Source organism: Cnephaeus nilssonii, assembly GCF_951640355.1.
Source record: "Cnephaeus nilssonii genome assembly, chromosome: 13".
Classification (NCBI taxonomy): domain Eukaryota; kingdom Metazoa; phylum Chordata; class Mammalia; order Chiroptera; family Vespertilionidae; genus Cnephaeus; species Cnephaeus nilssonii.
Window position 1 is genome coordinate 67,422,275 of NC_137084.1, and position 20,479 is coordinate 67,442,753.

At 41.4% G+C, this 20,479-nt stretch overlaps 2 protein-coding genes across 3 annotated transcripts in view; one reads left to right on the forward strand and one right to left on the reverse strand.

Annotated features, from left to right (window-relative positions):
• Nucleotides 1–20,479, reverse strand: part of MMP20 (matrix metallopeptidase 20) — a 208,031-nt gene that overhangs the window by 149,340 nt on the left and 38,212 nt on the right. Inside the window, exons 10-11 of one of the 2 annotated variants that reach the window (XM_079788748.1) lie at nucleotides 18,907–19,010; nucleotides 17,749–17,882 (exon numbers count right to left, since the gene is read on the reverse strand). The exons of the other annotated variant lie outside the window; for it this stretch is intronic. Of the exons in view, the coding sequence (XP_079644874.1) occupies nucleotides 17,782–17,882; nucleotides 18,907–19,010 (205 nt within the window). The 3' untranslated portion in view covers nucleotides 17,749–17,781. Of the gene's footprint in view, nucleotides 1–17,748; nucleotides 17,883–18,906; nucleotides 19,011–20,479 lie in introns of those variants that run through there. 2 annotated transcript variants of the gene reach the window in all.
• The window catches only part of LOC307109816 (uncharacterized protein), a 112,820-nt gene that overhangs the window by 10,101 nt on the left and 82,240 nt on the right, over nucleotides 1–20,479 (forward strand). The window lies entirely within an intron of this gene.

Genomic DNA, 20,479 nt, shown 5'->3' on the forward strand with positions numbered 1-20,479 from the left:
CTAGCAAAGTTTTCAAATACAACCCAATTAAAACCTGGGAACTGAATGTACTATATTTTGTTAATAGTGATGTGGTTTGGTGCTCTTTGATACTTAAATTCCTGAGCTTCACTGGTCTGAAGTTCTTGGCACACCATGGTCAGCCACGTGGTCATATTTGGGAATTTTGGGCTCTGTTACGAGAAGAATAATTAAATTTTGGGCAGGAGTTGGCTGACTTCTCCAAATAGACAAGGGTAAGTCCCACGATGCCAGGCCCCTAGGCAGGGTTTCTTGGTATGACAGGTATTACATTGAAATGCTTAACCATTTTCACGATTGAGAACATTCTTACTTGCTTAAGAATTAAACTCTCATTTAATTTTTATTTGGTGAAATGTAATTCAATGTTCTGTTAGTCTCTCCTCAGTAGAATTTTTTTCTTTTATTTTTGAACTTCACTTTAAAAAAATTCTTTATTGTTTAAAGCAGAATTTTTATACTTGATTACAATGTTTTATGATTAGGTCTTACTGAAATGATTTTTGGTGCAATTTGACATTGTCAGTCAATTCTACTTCTTCCTTCTTCTTTCTTTATATATTCTCCTCTGTAATTGGCTTTTAGATAATTCATAAATATATATGTTATAGGCACACTTCACAGGTGACTCTTAGTGATGGCATTCTCAGTTTGGAAACTTGTTGAAGATATTGTTATGATAAAAAGTTGGAGTTTAAGGCTCACCATCTTGAATGGCTATATGCTATGGACCAGGGCTACCACAGACTGTCTGCAAACTGCTTCCTATCAGTCTGTGATGACATATCTAGTAGAATTTAAGAGTAAACATTTACAAATTCTTATAAGTACTTTCTCAGAGTAATTTTTTGTGACTATGTCTGCAATAATGTCACATGCTGTTGATTCTTCTCCTCCTCCTTATTTCTCTTCTTATCCTCCTCCTCTAGATAAAAAAAGTCCACTATATTCACATAAGGTGCATAAACAATTGTTCCTCTCAGTTAATGCAATGGTAACTTAGTTGGAGAAGGTCATCTAGAGGATGTGACTGCTGGTTGACCTTGGGGCTGGATCCTGGCACCTGAGGTTCTTCCTCCCCCAGCCCCTCCCGGCCTTGGAATGTACTTCCTATTCCTGCCCACCCTTCCTGAGCTAGGAGCCAGTTCAAAGATGCAGCATTGAGAGAGTAAGGAGTTTCTGAGACCATCTGGACTTAATATGTAACTGATCTCAGATAAGGCCTCTATGTAAACTTTAAGATTCTGGCAAGCACCTGTGGAGAGCTACCCATTTGTTGTTGGTTAGGATAAGCCGAAGTTCCCTTGTGTATTAGACCTGCCACCCCTCTATCTGGAGTGGCCTGCCCCCTTTCTTCAGTCTCTCCTTGCCCTCTGTGTATGGGGGCCAATTTCAAATTTCACCCAGGGACCTCTTGAGGTTAGGAACCAATAATCATTATTTAACCCTTTGCACTCGCTTGCTTTTTTTCTCGATTCCTGCTACCGATGCTAACCATGTCGAGTCACACTCGACATCCGAGTGCAAAAGGTTAAAATTAGTGGCCTGGTGCATGAATTTCGTGCATGGGGGGTGGGGGTGGGAGGGTCCCTCAGCCCAGCCTGCACCCTCTCTAATTGGGGACCCCTTGGGGGACGTCTGACTGCCAGCAGTCGGATATCCCTCTCGCAATCTGGGACCACTGGCTCCTAACTGCTCACCTGCCTGCCTGCCTGATTGCTCCTAACCCCTCTGCCTGCCCACTTGATCTCCCCTAACCTCTCTGCCTGCCTGCCTGATTGCCCCCAACTGCCCTCCCTTACCAGCTTGACCTCACCCCCAACTGCCCTCCCCTGCAGGCCTGATCTCACCCCCAATGGCCCTCCCCTGCTGGCCTGATCTCACCCCCAACTGCCCTCCCCTGCTGGCCTGATCTCATCCCCAACTGCCCTCCACGTCAATCTGGCCCGCCATGGTGGCTGTCCCTGCGATCACACACCATCTGGGCCAGGAGGCTGTACCTGGGATCAGCCAGCAGCGAGTTGCGAGAGCAAGGGCGTCTGGCTGAGGGGGGCCGCTGCCACTGTAGCCTTCTCGTCGCCGGGCTGGTGCTACCTCTGTCAGTGAGGTCCTCCCAGGCCCTCAGCACACAGGGAGCCAGGCTGCCCACCACCTTTGGAGACGGGCGTGCTCAGAGGGCGGGATCTTCACAGATGCCTCACAGGAAACAGGTCGGGGAGGGAGCCTTGGGGCCGGTGGGACTGAAGGAAGTGCAGTGGAGGGGCGGGGAGAATGTGCACGCACTGTGGTCCAGGACTATTGCGGGCACGCATGGGTGATGGTGCGCTGGGGGACATTCACACGCGAGGGTGGGGAGAGGATGCGTGTAGTGGAGGCCTGCGCAGATCTGCAAACCCGCGTGGCACGGCCAGGGGGACATCAATCGGGCCCGCCACAGTGGCTGTCCCTGTGATCACACACCTTCTGGGCCAGAAGGCTGCACCCGGGATCAACCAGCAGCGAGGGTGAGGGTGAGAGTGAGGGCGGCCGGCTGAGAGGGGGCCGCCACCATCACAGCCACCTCGTTGCCGGGCCAGTGCTACCTCTGTCGGTGGGGTCCTCCCAGCCCCTCAGCACACAGGGAGCTGGGACCCGCCTCCCCCACCCCCGTCCTCGCTGCCATAAGTCCCCACCCCCCAGAGCCTGCTGCACTTGCAGCCTGGGCGTTAGGTCGAGCCTCTGGTCATTGCAGATGTGACGGACCCAGGGTTTTTATATATTAGGACAGTGGTCAGCAAACTTATTAGTCAACAGAGCCAAATATCAACAGTACAGCGATTGAAATTTCTTTTGAGAGTCAAATTTTTTAAACTTAAACTTCTTCTAACGCCACTTCTTCAAAATAGACTCGCCCAGGCCGTGGTATTTTGTGGAAGAGCCACACTCAAGGGGCCAAAGAGCTGCATGTGGCTCATGAGCTTCGGATTGCCAACCACTGTATTAGGATACCTCCTTTACTCTGTTAGCTCAGTTTTAAAAAAGAAAGTTTATTTTGTAAATTGCATTTTTTGTTGAATAAAGTGAAGTTCTTCAACTTGATTTTTAAGGATCTTTCACAATGTAAGTCCAATATAACAGTTCAAACTCTTTACAATTCTCTTATACAGTTATGCTATTTTCTTCTTATTGTCTATTTAAACCATTTCTCTTTCCAGAACATTTTCTCTGCTTATTTGTTTATTAACTTATTTACTTACCAAGGGTAAAAATGTCAAATTTCAAGGGTGTCTTATGCTCTTGATAAAACTTTGGTTGCATCCAAAAACATTTGATGAAAAAATTTTATTTTGGCACTGTACTACTTCAGTAATAGACATATCTCTGACCACTTGTCAGGTGCGGGCTTTTAAAAAAAATCCTCACCTGCAGTTTTTCATTGATTTTAGAGAGAGAGAGAGAGGAAGGGAGAGGCAAGGGAGAGAGAGAGCCAGAGAGAGCGAGAGCGAGCGAGCGAGAGAGAGAGAGAGAGAGAGAGAGAGAGAGAGAGAAACATTGGTGTTGAGAGAGAAACATCAATCTGTTGCCTCCCATACATGCCCCGACTGGGGACCAAACTCGCAACCTACATATGTGCCCTGACAGGGACTTGAACCTACAACCTTTGGTGTATGGGACTATGCTCCAATCAACTGAGCCTCCCAGCCAGGGCTCATGTGTGGGATTGAAGGCTGGTTTCTGGGTAAATACAGGCAAGGGAACAGCTGCTAGTCCCTGTCTGGAGGCTCTGGACCTGCCTGCATTTTCCCAGATATGAAGGAGCAATAGCTACCACATACCAAGCACTGTGTTCAAGGGCTCAGATGACTTTCCAGGGGCCACATCAGCTATTCTGCTCCAGGAAGTGTCCCGTCTCTCAAATGTTCCACCTCTCAGTAACTCTACCAAATAATAAACTTTCTGAGGAACAGTGTCTGGCCAAAATGGGAGGAGAAAGCAGTGTTTTGACTTAGAGGACTGTCTTTTGTTTAATTTTAACTTTAAATGTGTTCATTTAATTAGAAGTTATTCTATTTTGTAACTAAGTATAAAAGAAATAAAAAATTAAACCCAAAGTTCCACCAGCATGTTAGAAACTAATATTAGAACAAACTTTCAAATAATGGCGAACTCTAGTTGAATGCTTATAATTACCAGCACCAGTGCTGTTTTTTCTTAGCCCAGATGGATATATGTAGGCCCCTGCTGCCGGCCCCTGCTCCAGCTGAACAAAGAATTAATTATAGAAGACTGAAGACATTGATGTGGGAGATTTTATTTTTAAAATTTATTTTAAATTTCAGAAAAAAATTATCAGACTTGGAAAGGATAAAAAAGAGAGGATTGAGTGTTCTTTCCATGAATTGTCCTGAGTGTTGTGTAATCCCCTCCAGGGATTATTTGATTCTATTTAATTCTTTGACTGTCTCCAAGTGACTAAGCTATTTTATAGCTCTGCAAGGATGGAAAGTAAGCTGTAGAAAACTGGTAACAATGCATTCTGTTTCCACAGTAACACAAACAATCTTGTTCACGTAAATGCAGGGGCATATTGCCTTAGAGATAAAATTTTAAAATGTGAAATTTATATTTTATAGACCTGCAGGATATTAACCAGTTTTGCATTTATTAGCAAAATCATGTCAGCATCCCTAATTGCATATATACATTGTTCAAAATCTTTTATTAGTACCCTATTAATTCATTGAATAAACAAATTCTTTGACACATGCTCATTTTGTATTTGTTTGAGAATAGTGACTTTACCTTTTAGAAAATGATCGTTTAGCAGTTTTGGAAGTTCCACCGAGAAGCTGGAATGGGCTCTTCTGACAAAGTATCAAGAAAACTGTTTCAGAAGTTCACTAGTGGTTGCTTAACCTGGGCACGTCCCTTCTCGGCTTTCAGAGTAAATTCCGGAGAATTTGCTTATTCTCTGTTCTCTCTAGTTTTTCCTCCATCTCTCTACTGCTTTTGTGTTTTGTTTTTCATTCTGGTTTGCCCATAGCAAAAAAAACCCCCAATCGGTTGCATCAATGATTGGGAAATTGGTTTTATGGAGTACCATTTTGTGATCTCTGGATGATGGAGATGAATTCTCTATTGGGTGAGAAAGAAACAAGAGAATCTGGTTGATTAGTGTTTTTGGTTTGTTTGTATGTCTGTTCATCTATTTGTGGCTTAAATCAATTCAGGCTTTTTGTGCCCAGTAGGAAGAAAAATAATTCTTTGAGATCTAGAACAGTTCATGTTTCTATTTCTGTATTTATTCTTGACTCGTGGCTGAAGAGTGAGACTGAAACCATAAGCTCTCTCTGCTTATGTGTCTCTCTGTGTTAATGGCTGTAACTGAAAAAGGCTCTAGCTTTCAATGTGAGAGTGAGAAACGCTCTCTAACTTCTGGAAGGTATTAATACTGGAGAGGATTGAAGAATTAGATTATATGTCTCTTAAATTAAAGAAGCTCTGTTCTGATATTTTTATAGAGGTAAATAACCACTTATGTAATTCTGATATTCCCCAAATGAACTCACACCAAGAAAAGTAAAGCTTTAATATGGCAAATATGTTATTTTTTTCAAATCCTTTTTAGAGACTTAACGTTAACTCAGGAGCATCATAATCACTTAAGTTTACATAATAACAGTAATTCTTTGGCAAATCAGAGTGGTTTAATAATTTTGGTTTTATGAAAGAAGCTTAGTCTTTTCTCTGATTTATCAGTGTTAAATATAATACAAGTACACATTTTATAGTAAGAAATGGGTTTGTTTTCTAATGAATATACTAGTTAATTTGTTACCTTCTCAGTGAGGCCCTCCCTGACCTGCCATACTTAAAATTATAAACTATGTGTACCCGACCCCTAGTTCTCAATGCCCTCACTACTCTATAATTTTCCCCCTTAGAACTTACCATCTTCTAACACACTGTATCATTTAATCACCTTTATGTTTAATGCTTATTTCTTGTCTTTCTCAGATATGTTGTGAACTCTTGAGGGCAAGGGTCAAGTAGTTGTTCAATAAATACTTTTTGCTAAATCAATGTGGATACCAGCAAAGATGGGAAAGCAATAATAGGATAGGGAGTCAGCTTAACCAGCTCCTGAAAGATCCTTTCTCTCACTCCTCCCCAGACTAGAAACTAGAAAATTATAGACTAGCAGCAGCCCCAGGGGATGCTCAGAGCCTGATGTTGAATTTCTGAGGTACCCCTGAGAGGACCAGCCCCTGGCAAGGATGAGAAATGATAGTGGCAGAGTGCAGACTTCATCACCAAGCACCCTGCCCTGAGGTGCTTCAATTCCTTCCCAGTCCCTAAGCTCAGCAAGATGGCACAAACAGATGTGGGCCTTCATCCTTCCCCTTGCCAGGGAAACTGATCAGGTGAGCTCAGAGGGAAGTAGTGAGACTTCTAGGGAGAGCAAGATGTCCAAAAGGAAGTCCACATACTAAAAACCTAAATTACAAAGAGAGCATTTACCAAAATAGGGTCACATATTAAGTCAAAAGACAAGTTAAAAATTCTCAGCAAATTTTTAAAAATGCGTATCATTAAGACTGCATTCTCAGACTACAATGCAATTAAGTTAGAAATCAATAACAAAAACATTCGTTGAAATATTGCCAGACATTTGAACACTTTACTATTCATGGGTCAAAGAAAAAAAAGTTACAAATTTTAAAATACTTTGATTTGGACAATAGTGAAAATACTGCACTTTAAAACTTGGGGACTGAATAAAAACAGGGAAATTTATAATATTACATACTTATATTAGGAAATAAGGATGACTAAAAAAAAAAAAAAAAAAAAAGCCCAAAGAGCAAAGAAGGAGAAAGAGAATAGAGATCAAACAGAAATCAAACAAATAGAAAAAAACATACAAAGAAGCAAATAACTTGTTGTTTCTAAGGAAACAAATATCTAGAGAGACTGACCAAGAGAAAAAGAGAGAAGGGATCAGATAAGCAATATGAAGGTGTGGAAAGGGGTTTCAGATATGAGATTGAAATGAAAAAGCAAATTAAATCCAAAGTAAATAGAAGTATGAAAATAATCAATATAAGAGTGAAAATCAATAAAATAGGAAAGGGACATATAGTTGAGAAAAAAATCAATCAAAATAAAAGTTCTTTGAAATAATAAATAGCAACTGATTAAGAAAAAAGGAGTAAAAATAATAAACAGGTGAATGCCTGGGGTAATGGTAGTGGGAGATGGATGGAGGGGGGTAAAGGGGGGAAAATGGGGGACATCTGTAATACTCTCAATGATAAAATAAATTAAAAAATAAAACTCAGAAATTTCTGGAATGAAAGAGGGCATCTATAAATTTATTATACACATTAAATGGATCCTAAGAAAATATTATTTTAAAACTTTATGCCAATGGATTCAACAACTTGTTGGAAATGGACAGCATCTTTGATATACTATCTAAACAGACACAGGGAAAATAGAAAGTATGAATAGCCCTACGTGAAATAATTGAATTTGTAATTAAAACCTTTCACAGTCCTGGCAGGTATGGCTCAGCTGGTTGGAGCATCATCCCATACACAGAAAGGTTGTGGGTTTGATACCCTGTCAAGTCTCATACCTAGATTTCAGGTTCAGTCCCTGGTCAGAGCACATATGGGAAGCAACCAACTTATGTTTCTCACAACAAGAAACATCTCTCTCTCTCTCTCTCTCTCTCTCTCTCTCTCTCTCTCTCTCTCTCCCTAAAAAGCAGTAAATAAACCCTCAGATGAGGATTAAAAAACAAAACAAAACAAATTTCCACAAAGAAAACTCCAGGCCCAGGTTGCTTCACTGGTAAATTCTATTAAACATTTAAAGAAAAATAATACCGACCATTGACAAACTCTTTCATGTAACAGAGGAGAAGGATATACTTCTTAATTCATTTTATGAGACCAGCATTAACCTGGCATCAAAACCAGACAAACACAAGAAAATAAAATCTCAGCCTAATATCCCGTATGTACATAGATGCAAATATTTGAAGCAAAATAGCAAAATGAACCTCCCACACAAAAAAAGAAGTTAATACGTCATGACTTAGTGGTTGTTCCAGGAATGAGTGCAAGGTCAGTTTAATATTTGAAAATTATTTTATTTAAGTTATGATAAAAATAATAAAAGGATTTTTAAAAAGCTATTAAGTCATTTTATTTCAGATATGCAGACAATCATTTGACAGAATTCAACACCCATTTGTGATAATAGGAGACAAATTCCTCAATTTGATAAAGAGCTTCTATAATTAATGTAGAGTTAACTTCACTCTTTTATTTATTTATTTTTATTTTTTTAATTACTTTATTGATTAAGGTATCACATATTTGTCATCAACCACCCCCCATTCCCTTCCCAAACCCCCCCACACGCATGCCCTCCTCCCCCTGTTGTCCGTGATCACTGGTTAGGCTCATATGCAAGCACACAAGTCCTTTGGTTGATCTATCTCCCTTGTCCCCACCCTCCCCTACCTTCCCTCTGAGGTCTGACAGTCTGATCAATGCTGTTCTTGTTCTTCAGTCTGTGTTGTTCATCTTTTCCCCTAGATGAGTGAGCTCATGTGATACTAGGAATACACTTATAGGAACCGAAAATGAGACAAGCAATAATAGTTATGCTGAGAGGCAAATGAATCAGTCTATAGTGAGTTTCTTTCTGGGCCAACAGTTCTTTTGAGTCCCGGTTTCTATGTCCAACAGTTGTTTATGTGTTCATAACAGCAAGGATATTTCAGTTCTGGATGGTGGACAAATGGTGGTAATGCAGGTCCGACCCTCTCTGGTTTGGTCCTGGGCAATCTGCAGTGATGCACATCTGCTGACTGCTAGTATGGCAAGGCATGGTCAGTGTCTTCCATCTCTCTTAATGGTGAAAGACTGAATACCTGCCTCTAAGAATGGGAACAAGGCAAGGATATCTGCTCTCCTCACTTTTAGTTAACGTTAGCCACCAGTGTTGACAGCAATAGGGGATATCTCCAGAAACTGTCTGATGAAATAATAGGAGAGCATTAGTTTACGATCATACCTGGGAGACCCTCTAAGAACTCCCAGAACTAGTTATGAGGCATTGATTTAGGGTGTGGGGTGGGGGGCAATGGGAGGATAAGGACACATATGTAATACCTTAATCAGTAAAAAAATAAATTAAAAAAATCTTGAAACTTCTTTTACCCTATTTAATAAATTCCTAGACTACCAACAACTTTCTTCTAGAAGAGCAATCCTTAAGATTTTGTATTTTCCTTTGTGATTACAAAAAAATTTTTGGACTAAGAAATGAAAAACTGAGAAAAAAATCCTTCAAAACCTCAAAAACTCTCGTTGAAAATGAAACCAGTCCTTCAGAGGAAAGGCGAGGGTGGGTGGGAAGAGATCAACCAAAGAACTTGTATGCATTTTTATGCATAACCCGTGGACACAGACAATAGGGTGGTGAAGGCCTGAGGTGGGGGGGGGGGGGTGCAGGCTAGAAGGGGTCAATGGGGGGAAAAGGGGACATATGTAATACTTTCAACAATAAAGATTTTTTAAGAAAAGAAAATTAAACCATGTTTTTGATGAGGAAAAGAAGCATGGATTAGTAGATTGAATGCTGAATAGTGATTAAAAACTTGAGGTTATTTTTATCCGTTTCCTTATTCTTTTATAACTGATTTTTGCCCCAATTTCCATGGTAGTCTGTTTGTGGGGAGGGGGTGCTCAAAAGGTTGCAAATAATAATATAAGGACTATGACTCCAGAATTTCTACCTCCAGCTGCAAATTCTTCCTTGAACTCAAGCTTTTATATTTACCTACCTAATTGGACATCTCCCCAGCTCTCATACATGGGCTCTTCCTCTAGTCCCCCTCATTTTACCTCCATGCTGTCACTTTTTAGGCCAAAAACCTTGGAGTCATGCTTGGCTCCCTTGTTTTTATTAAATTCCACATGCATTTTAGGAGCAAATTGGCTTTACCTGGAGAGTTTTCCTCAATCTGACCATTCTTAGCATCTTCCTTGATACTTCCTTGGTCAATGTCATCATCATCTCTACCCTGGAAAATGCCACTGCCTGGTCTCTGCATCCACTCATGATGGTTTTACAAGCTGCATGCCACCCAGCAGTCAGGGTGACCCTTTGAAACATAAGGTAGATCATGTTATCCACCTGCTCAGAAACCCTTCTTCTTTTTTTTTTTTTAAATATATTTTATTGATTTTTTACAGAGAGGAAGAGAGAGGGATAGAGAGTTAGAAACATCAATGAGAGAGAAACATCGATCAGCCGCCTCCTGCACACCCCCACTGGGGATGTGCCTGCAACCAAGGCACACGCCCCTGACCAGAATCGAACCCGGGACCCTTGAGTCCGCAGGCCCACGCTCTAGCCACTGAGCCAAACCGGTTTCGGCCAGAAACCCTTCTTATCTCATTTGCACGAAATCTGATCTCCTTAGGTGGCCCACCAGGCTCTCTATAATTTGGCTGGCTTCCTCTCTACCTCACTTCTTTCTACTTTTCTTTCCCCTCACTGCCTCCGGCCGTAGTGGCCTGCGGGGTGCCTGATGCGGCAGGGGCCAAACATGGCGGGGATCTCCCTTTTCTGCGTCCTGCGCGGAAAGAGAGATGAACGAACCGGTTCTAAATGGAGGCTGCCAGGGATTGAGAAATATTAGAAATAAAGAGAGGAAGCACAGAGATAGATTTGAAAGCTGGGGCTGGGTGGATCTTTCTGTGCCTGGCTGAGGCCACAGAACAGATCCAGACTGCAAAGCTGAGGCTTTATTTATAATCAGGGACAAACAAGGCAATTAACAATGTTCTTGTAAGTTTCACTTGTTTTGGCAGCACTTGCTGCCCCTCCCACAGCCCACTAGCTACCCAGGAAGGATCTAGGGATCAGTTACAGGATCAGGCTTAATTATGCTGGGAGGGGTCTGCCCTCCAAACGAACTTGTTTGTGACCCTGCCACAGGTCAGTCCGAGACTTAACCCTATAACTGCTTCCTACAGTGGCCTTTCTACCTGAGATCTCACACTTGCTGCTTTCTCAACATGAAACCTAGGGACACCTTCCTTCCCGTTACTCACCTCTCTATATAAGTATCCCTGACTCAGTTTGTTCTTTCCCAAAATGTGCTTTTATAAAATCACACTCTGATGTCCTTTATCCTCTTCCCTGCTTTATTTTTCCAAAGCATTTTCAATGTCTTTCATTGTACCTAGATCTATTTATTCACAGTGACTGTCTCTTCCATTAAAATGTAAGCTCCCTGAGGTTCACACTAGAGAGCAGCTGAGCCTAGGTTGGAGCCAACATAAAGTAAATGCTTAATAAGTATTTTTTAATAAATTAATGATGAATACTGAGGGTGGATATGGTAGGGTACCTAGATCCCTCAAAAAAGATTAAATTGATTATTTGTGGAGATAAAACTATTTTAAGGAAGAGATAAAGTCTTTCAAAAGAAACAGCTGATAATGTCAACTTCCAGAAATTGCCAGTTTCTTTATGGATATATATCTAAAATTTAGCAGTGACACTACAATCATTGGGCTGTCTGCAAGTCACGTGGAATGTGCTTTAATAGGACTTTTGATATCTCATCTTTTATAGAGGCAGCTATAAACACATTTACTACCAGGCATCAAAAGCTTACATTATTTCCCAAGAATAAACACATTGCTATTTATAGACACTAGAAGCCCGGTGCATGAAATTCGTGCACGGAGGGGGGTTGTCCCTCAGCCCAGCCTGTACCCTCTCCAATCTGGGACTCCTGGAGGGATGTCCGACTGCCTGTTTAGGCCCGATCCTGGTGGGATCGGGCCTAAACGGGCAGTCGGATATCCCTCTCACAATCCAGGACTGCTGGCTCCCAACTGCTTGCCTGCCTGCCTTCCTGATTGCCCCTAACCGCTTATGCCTGCCAGCCTGATCACCCCCTAAGCACTCCACTGCCAGCCTGATTGATGCTTAACTGCTCCCTTGCCAGCCTGTTTGCCCCCAACTTCCCTCCTCTGCCGGCCTGGTCACCCCTAACTGCCTTCTCCTGCAGGGTTGATCACCTCCAACTGCCCTCCCTTGCAAGCCTGGTCCCTCTCAACTGCCCTCCCTTGCAGGCCTGGTCCCTCACAACTGCCCTCCCTTGCAGGCCAGGTGCCTCCCAACTGCCCTCTCCTGTTGGCCATCTTGTAGTGGCCATCTTGTGTCCACATGGGGGCAGGATCTTTGACCACATGGGGGCAGACATATTGTGTGTTGGAGTGATGGTCAATCTGCATATTACTCTTTTATTAGATAGGATGGTGTGTTCCCCCTACCCCCCATTGCAGATGATCTAAAATGGATTTAAATGTTACATTTCTCAATTGGTCTTTTGCAACTATTTTCTCCTTAACTTCCTCCAGTCCTTTTCTCTTCTGATCATGCCTGTTCTAAGAACAACACTCTGCATTGTGCAACAAAAGCTTAATTTAATCCCCAACCATTTAAAATGATATATTAAATTAAAGGAAAGGATGTTAGATTGAGATGAATGGAGAAGAGATTAAAATGAGAGAGAATATGTGCATTAAAAGAGTCCTCTTTTGGATCTCAAAGTCATTCACTAAGTTCCTACTTCAATTTTTTTTTACCAACAGGTTTTCCAATTCTATTTAAGTTTTGAGTCTAGGTGGTGGGAGCAAGGAAGGGATCAGGCATCGTGGCATTTTGAGTGTAATAGGGTGCACTTTAGTCAGGGCATGTTGATAAGCCACTTGGGGATGGCAACAGGACCAAAGACAGACTCGGGAGATGAAAGATGATTGGAAGATGTGGTTTCTTCCTCTTACTGAGGCCTATATGAGAGAAATACAGAAAATCTTTGGCCTAGACTTTTCAATGCTTCATGATGAAAGTAAAAAATGACAACCCACTAGCCAGCATTACATATTTCTTCTCAAATGGCACTTCATTGGGTAATTTTAACTATGAATAGTCACAAAGAATCTTCAGTATCATTGCCTGTAGAAGGAAATGACTAAAAACGGGAATAAAGAGAAAACACATGGATAATAGATAAATGAAAGCACTTGAAGATCGTGTGGTAACTGAGAAATATATCACACAGAATTGCAAATAAAAGACTGCATAGTTCGTTTGGTATTCCAGCCTCAGAAAACTTAATGTGGGGCTGTTAGGGAAGGTCCCCACCCAGGCAAATCCATCCGTCCTTTAGTAACCTTTCTAGTGCTTTCCAAGGGCTTCTGGGCCACCCATAAATAGTCATCACTGAGGTTAACAGGACAATATATGGAGGTCATCAGAACACAAACCCTGATCCCCAACGGAGCAGTTCAACCACACTGTCCTCAAAAGCGTTATTTAACAAAACGTTTTTGCACTCGGTTTCTCTGAGGCCAAGTGGGGAGTCTATGTTGTAAATCATTTCTGTACAAAATATGTTGTTTCAAATGAGCATGTAAATGTTCTGATTGAGTTTTGACACAAACACAATCACTGTTTCTTATGCATTAGGAAGACTCTCTCTGTCCAAAACATGTACAATTATATCTGGGAACCAACTAAGAAATGATGATTTGTAGGAATTATTTTTGGGGAAATGGGGGTTAATTATAGTCAGTATAGTATTTGATTATTGGTTTAATTTGGAATTTGGAAAAAAAAGTTTAGGTCACTGGTTATTGGTTCTGGTGGTGCTACAGCTCATCATGCCTTCAGCTATCTGAAAGGATATATACAAATCCTCCAAAATATCTCAAAACAAAATTAATTCTAATTGCTTCAAAAACAACAATTATCCACTCATCTACTGATGGGCACTTGGGCTGTTTCCAGAACTTAGCTATTGTAAGTCACACTGCTATGAACATATATCACATGATCTCATTTATATGTGGAAACTAATGAACAAAATAAACTGACGAACAAAACAGGCCCAGAGGCATGGATACATGGAACAAACTGACAGATCTCAGAGGGCAGGGGTATGGGGAACAGAAAGAGATTAACCAAAAAACTGATATGCATAACTCAAGGATATAGACAATAGTGTGGTGAAGACTGGGGGTGGGGTGGGGACTTGGTGGAGGGGAGAAGAAGGAAGGAAATAGGGGACATCTGTAATAATATCAATAATAAAAATAAACTTAAAAAACAAAACAAAAATAAAACAAAACAATAACAATTATAGAGCCCCCTGTAGGGTACTAGGGACTATCTAAGAGCTTTTCATGTTTTGGCTTGTATACAGGGTGGGGAAAAGTAGGTTTACAGTTGTGAGTATGTGAAACACAGAGTTTGTTTTTTAATTATTTATTAACTAGCGTTCCCGTTGCAGGAAAAATCCTGCAATAGGATTTCCTGCTGCACTCTACCTCGCCTCCACTCCTCCCTTGTCGCCCGCCCCGCCTTCTCGGCCAGCCCGCCTGCTTTTCCCTTCGCCCCTGGCCCTGCCTTCGCTCCTCCCTTCTCCTGCCCCCGGCTTGCTTGCTTCTTCGAAGCTTTACTCCCTTCTGCAGCTCTTGGCTTCTTTCGACGCTGTCTTGATATGCAAATTAGCCGCCATCTTTGTTGGGGTGATTTGCATACTCGTCCTGATTGGTTGGTGGGCGTGGCTTGGCTGGCGGGTGTGGCTTGGTGTAGCGAAGGTGCGGTCAATTTGCATATTTGTCTATTATTAGATAGGATTATTAGAGGCCCAGTGTATAAAATTCGTGCACGGAGGGCGGGTTCCCCTCAGCCCAGCCTGTACCCTCTCTAATCTGGGACCCCTCAGGGGATGTCTGACTGCCGGTTTAGGCCCGATCTTCAGGAAGATCAGGCCTACACCGCAGTCGGACATTCCTCTCACAATCTGGGACTACTGGCTCTTAACTGCTCACCTGTCTGCCTGCCTGATTGCCCCTAACTTCTCCCCCTGCTGGCCTGGCTGCCCCTAACTGCCCCCCTGCCAGCCTGGTTGCCCCCAATTGCCCCCCCTGCTGGCCTGGTCGCCCCCAACTGCCCCCCTCTGCTGGCCTGGACACCCCTAACTGCCCCCCTGCTGGCCTGACCGCCCCCTTACTGCCCCCTCCTGCCAGCCTGGTCGCCCCCAACTGTCCCCCTCTGTCGGCCTGGTTGCCCCCAACTGCCCCCCCTGCTGGCCTGGTCACTCCCAACTGCCCCACTCCCGGCCTGGTCTCTCCCAACTGCCCCCTATGCCGGCCTGGTCGCCCACAACTGCCCCCATGCCAGCCTGGTTGCCCCACGCAGCCTGCTGTTCAGTCATTTGGTCGTCCCTCACTAACCCCCCCTGCCAGCCTTGTCGCCCCATGCAGCCTTCGTCCATCTGGTTGTTTCAGTCATGATGGCTCCTGGCTTTTTATATATTAGGATTGTACTAGAACAACTGTAAACCTACTTTGGCCCATCCCTGTATTTAAGCTTCTAACTATCCCTAGGAGGTAAGAACTATTCCTATTCTAATTTTACAAAGGAGGAAATTGAGACAGTTTCAGGAACTTGACCAACATCACACAGCTAAAGATAGATCTGGGGTTAGAATCCCGTCAGTCAGATTTCAGAGCACATGTTTTTGGTGTGTTTTTTTCCCCCCCCATAACATTAATTTATTTAATGAGTTGTCTAAAATGTGCATGTTCCTGGGTCAGCATGCAACACAAGGAAGACAACAGGTTTATTGAGATGTAATTCATATACCATACAATTCATCCATTTAAAGTGTACAGAGCTGTGCAACCATCACCATCACTTCTAGAACATTTTCACCACTTCACAAAGAGATCCCATAGCCATGGGTAGTCACCTCCCATTCCCTCTCCCCCAACTCCTGACAAGCACTAGTCAGCTTTCTGTCTCTATGGATTTTTCTCTTCTGAACATTTCATATGAATAGAATCATACACTATGTGGCCTCTTGTGTCTGGCTTCTTTCACTTAGTGTAATGTTTTCAGGATTCATCCATGTTGAAGTATGTATTAATCCTTTTTTATTGCTGAATAAAATTCAGTTGTATGAATTTACCATACTAAAAAATCCATTCATTATTTGATGGACATGTTTCCATTTTTTGGTTATTATGGATAATGCTGCTATGAACATTTGTGTACACATTTTGTATGGACATATGTTTTTGTTGCTCATAGGTACATACACAGGAGTGGAATTGCTGATATATACTAGTATATGGTAACTCCAGGGTTAGCCATTTGAGGAACTGCTAGGCTGGTTTGCCTCCTTGTTTATTAATATTAAGAAGATCTCCTCAGCTGGTGGTTTTTGCAAAAGTGACTTTTCTAACTCTATAAAGGCAGATGACACTGGAAAACAAGCACAGTAGACTTTTCTTCAATAGTCAAAGATTCAACATGTGAGCCGTAAATAGCCATTTTCAATAAAGGAAACCAATGGAAAGCTTAGCATACCCTTGAGTAACTGCCCCAGAGCTTTTATTTTTATTTATTTTATTTTTAAAAATTTATCTTTATTGTGGAAAGTATTACAGATACCCGCTTTTTCTCTCCCATTGACCCCCTCAACCCTGTCCCTCGGCCTACCACACTATTGTCTGTGTAGCGTATGAAACAAATTTAATAAATGACAGTAACAATAATAGCTAACATCTGTTGAACACTTCAGATATGCCAGGCAGTCTATGAAGCATGTTAAATGTATTTTATCATCTAATTTCAGAACCACTAATGTGTTTTAGAATCCTTACATTCTAGATGTAAAAAAAAAAAATCATAAGAATGACAGGCAGCTATGTTTTATCTGTATTAATGACTAGATAGAAAAAAAAAAGGGTTTAGCTTAAAGTAACAAAAACTGAAACAAAAGATGAACTCCCTTAAATAAAAAAGTGTTCAGAAGAGCCTCACTCATTGAGGGCATTTTATTGTCAGGAAGCAGGAAATAGAGTGAATTACTGTTATTTATTCTGGCTCTGTATACTCACAATACTATCTCAAGGTTTGAGTGTTGTTTTTTTATAGGTACAAGGAATTTGTTGCCAAGTAAAATGTGATAGAAGCTAGTAAATATTAACTGAAAAGAGAAATGAAAAAATTTTCTTATAAAACATTTTAATTGGCTTTTGTTAAAAGTTTTCCTGTTGCAAAAATGCCGACCTCTGCCCTCGTATGAAAATTCACTTGAATAGGTTTTCCTGCCATGACCTACTTCAAAGACCAGTGAGTACACATCAACAAACAAAAATGAGAAACAAAACTTACACACTTTTGTTTGTGATATGTTTAAAGTACAGAAGGATAAATTCATATTCATCATAGCAAATGTTAAGGCCACAGAAGCCACAACTTATAAGAATAATTATAATTTGTATGGTAATGGCCATTTCCTACAAAAAAAATTATAACATATGTCAGGGAATCCACAATTAGGCTCTTCTTGGAAATAAAATCCAAAGTTATCAATTTACTTCAGGATATTAGGTAAGAAAAGAGTGTCTAACTGAAGAGTACAGTGTTGATTCTGACTTGTGTGAAGTTGACCACATAGGAATTTCTCATTTGGATTAAAATTATGAATCCACAACTATGAAAAAATGTAGAAGCATAATTCTCTTCAATGAACTCTAAGTTGCCATTAGAACTGAAGGCCATGGGAAGAATCCCTACCCTAATTTCTGCTTTAGTCCTTAAATCCAGTTACCAGCTGTTTGCAGTCTTCTTCAGTCCTTAGGAAAGACTAGACCTTCCTATTTAGCAACCAATCCAGGAACTAGTTTTCAGCACACTAACCACATCTTCCTTTTCTGTGTCATACTTGTATGCTTTTGGTCCTGAAAAGAAGTAAATGTAGCCTAAAAGAGACAAAGTTGAAATTGTGGTTACTGAAAATGACTTGCAAATTTATTAACGGGAGTCATTTGTAACTGTCATTTTCTTGAGGTGGCACCAAAGGGGAGTTGGGAATGTGCCAGGTGGCAGTTAGCAAGCCCTCTGCACAGTTCTCATCAAGCCCTAGAACCTGACTCCTGTAACTTCTCAATCACCTCTCATCTTCTCTCTACCAGCCAGGTCCAGCCTTCTCCTGGGGGTCATCTGATGTGTCAAGTTCAATGATGCTTGGTGCTTCTGCTCTGGCTGTTCCCCTCCAGGAAGTCCTCTCCCTTTTCTTTCCCTAGTCAAACCTCTAGCTGAAGTCCCACCATGAAATTTCCAAACTATGAATGCTGGTTCTGATCTTTTCTTTGTCAGATCATCTCTCGCTATTATTGTGAAGACTACCACATGATTCAACACCAAATTATAAATAGTCTTGTTTTCTAACAACTTAATCTCTGTTGGATGAAGGGGTTTCCCAAGTATATTAACCATTCTGTGAGAGCAGAGACCATATCTGGAACTGTCTTTACATTTCTGAAGTGTCCAGATCTGTGCTATATTCTCAAAAGGAATGTGTTGACTGGTTCAAAAGGTTTAATTAAATTTATTCAACCCAGTTCAATTCAAGTCACCTTTCCAAACTATGTGTTGAATTTCAGGAGTTGAGTGATGGAGTGGGGAAAGACACTGGGAAAGTTGAGAGTATGTGCATTTTAAAGATAAAAATGATAATTTTGACCAGGTAAACTTTATAATGTAGCTGACTAATGGATTGAAGCTATACTTTTAAAACTTCCCTTTCTCAAAGAGAGAACCACAATGGCAGACCTTTTATAGTTATTCTTCCTAGGGGTTAATCTGGTTTGCTAAATTTATAAGGGACTTGGGACCAAAGATAAGAATGAAGGACTCCCATTTGGGAACCCATTTTTCTGTTACGTTAGAGCCCAGATTACTTGTTACAATTTCACAAAGAAAGTTTTTGGTGAAAATACTCACCATTTAATTCCACAGCAGCATCTATTTGTCCATTTACTCCTGAAAATTCCTCTTCAGTATTCTTTGGATAGTCCTTTTCCATTTTCCTTTTTCGTTCATCATAGCTGGAGGAAGTATTATTTCATAAAAGAGGTTTTTATTGATTGTAGTGACATTGTACAGTCAAGCATATTTAGCCAGGGCTGTCTTATGATTTACTTTAAATCTCTCTCTCTCTCTCTCTCTCTCTCTCTCTCTCTCTGTCTCTCCTCCCCCCGCCCCCCCCCCCAAGTTCTTGAGATTCTAGGACCACTAGCTTTCTCTAAAGAGTTTCTGGGCTGATATATTGCTTAGAAGTAGTTATTCTATATATTATAGCAAAATGTTCCCATAATTTAAAAAATGTTACCTTTTGAAAGAAACTCTACATATATTTTCATGCTTTATTTACTGTTTTAATTATTCTCTCTCTCTCTCTCTCTCTCTCTCTCTCTCTCTCTCTCTCTCTCTCTCTCCCTCCCCTCCATCCCCATCCCATGTATGAATTTCTTGGCTCACCAAACAGGTGAAAGTCCTTCATAGAGGCTTTTATTCATGGGCTTCTTGTTATTTGCCCACAGAGGTGGGACTGAACAAATAATGCATAATGAATGAACAAATGTGTGTAAGATCAATAGGTAAAGATAAGAAACAAGAAAACCTGGAGTAACTTAGCTCTGCTCTTTAAATCAATTTAATTGAATTACATTGCTTTTGTTTTCTGGGAAGATTATATGACTGACCGAATAGCTTAGGTATCTTTTTCTGGATCAGCAACCACCATTCAGCGATAACTCTCAAGATCAGTCAATGCATCTCTTTGTGATTAAAATTACTCAGCTTGTAAAAAAGACTGTGATTTGCATGAATCATCGTATGAATCATTGTATGAGTTCAGTATGTAGGCAGAGCAGACTCTCATCTCTTCAGGAAGACTTCATTAGAGTGTAAGGAAGTCCCTTCTTCATCAGCTCAGAGCTCCCAGCGATGACATTCCCGGGGTGGACACCCAAGTCCTTTCCCACCAAAAGGTTGGACAATTTTTCCTGGTGTCTGAACCATTGAGCAGTTGCCTGTGGCAACAGATAATACCCACTTTCTCCTGAAATGTCTTCTCCTGTGGCTAAGAATACACAGGCCAGTGACAGATCTCTTAGGACACTGAGTAAAAGTTAAGCATTGGGAAACAAGTCAAGCTGAGACTAGCCAGGTTGATATGGGGCTCTGAGGATGGGCGTGACAGCTAACTTTCCCAAACTCCCTTTCCAGGAGAACCATTAGAACCTTCACTGCAGCACAAATGAAAATAGAAACCATTTACTGCATTTCATCATCTTCCGACATGCCAGCTCAATGAGAGGGATGGGCACTTGCACACTATGAGAAGGAATGACTGCAAGGTGTGAAGTTAGGGAAAAAATGGAGACAAAAAAGGAACAGTCCAGGCACGTTGGCTCCCTGAGGGCCTAGATTTCTTTTGCTCACTTTGTTCCAGAATCTGAAATCTGGAGTTCATTCAAAATGGAGCACAGGTTGTTCACATGTTAATCTTTGT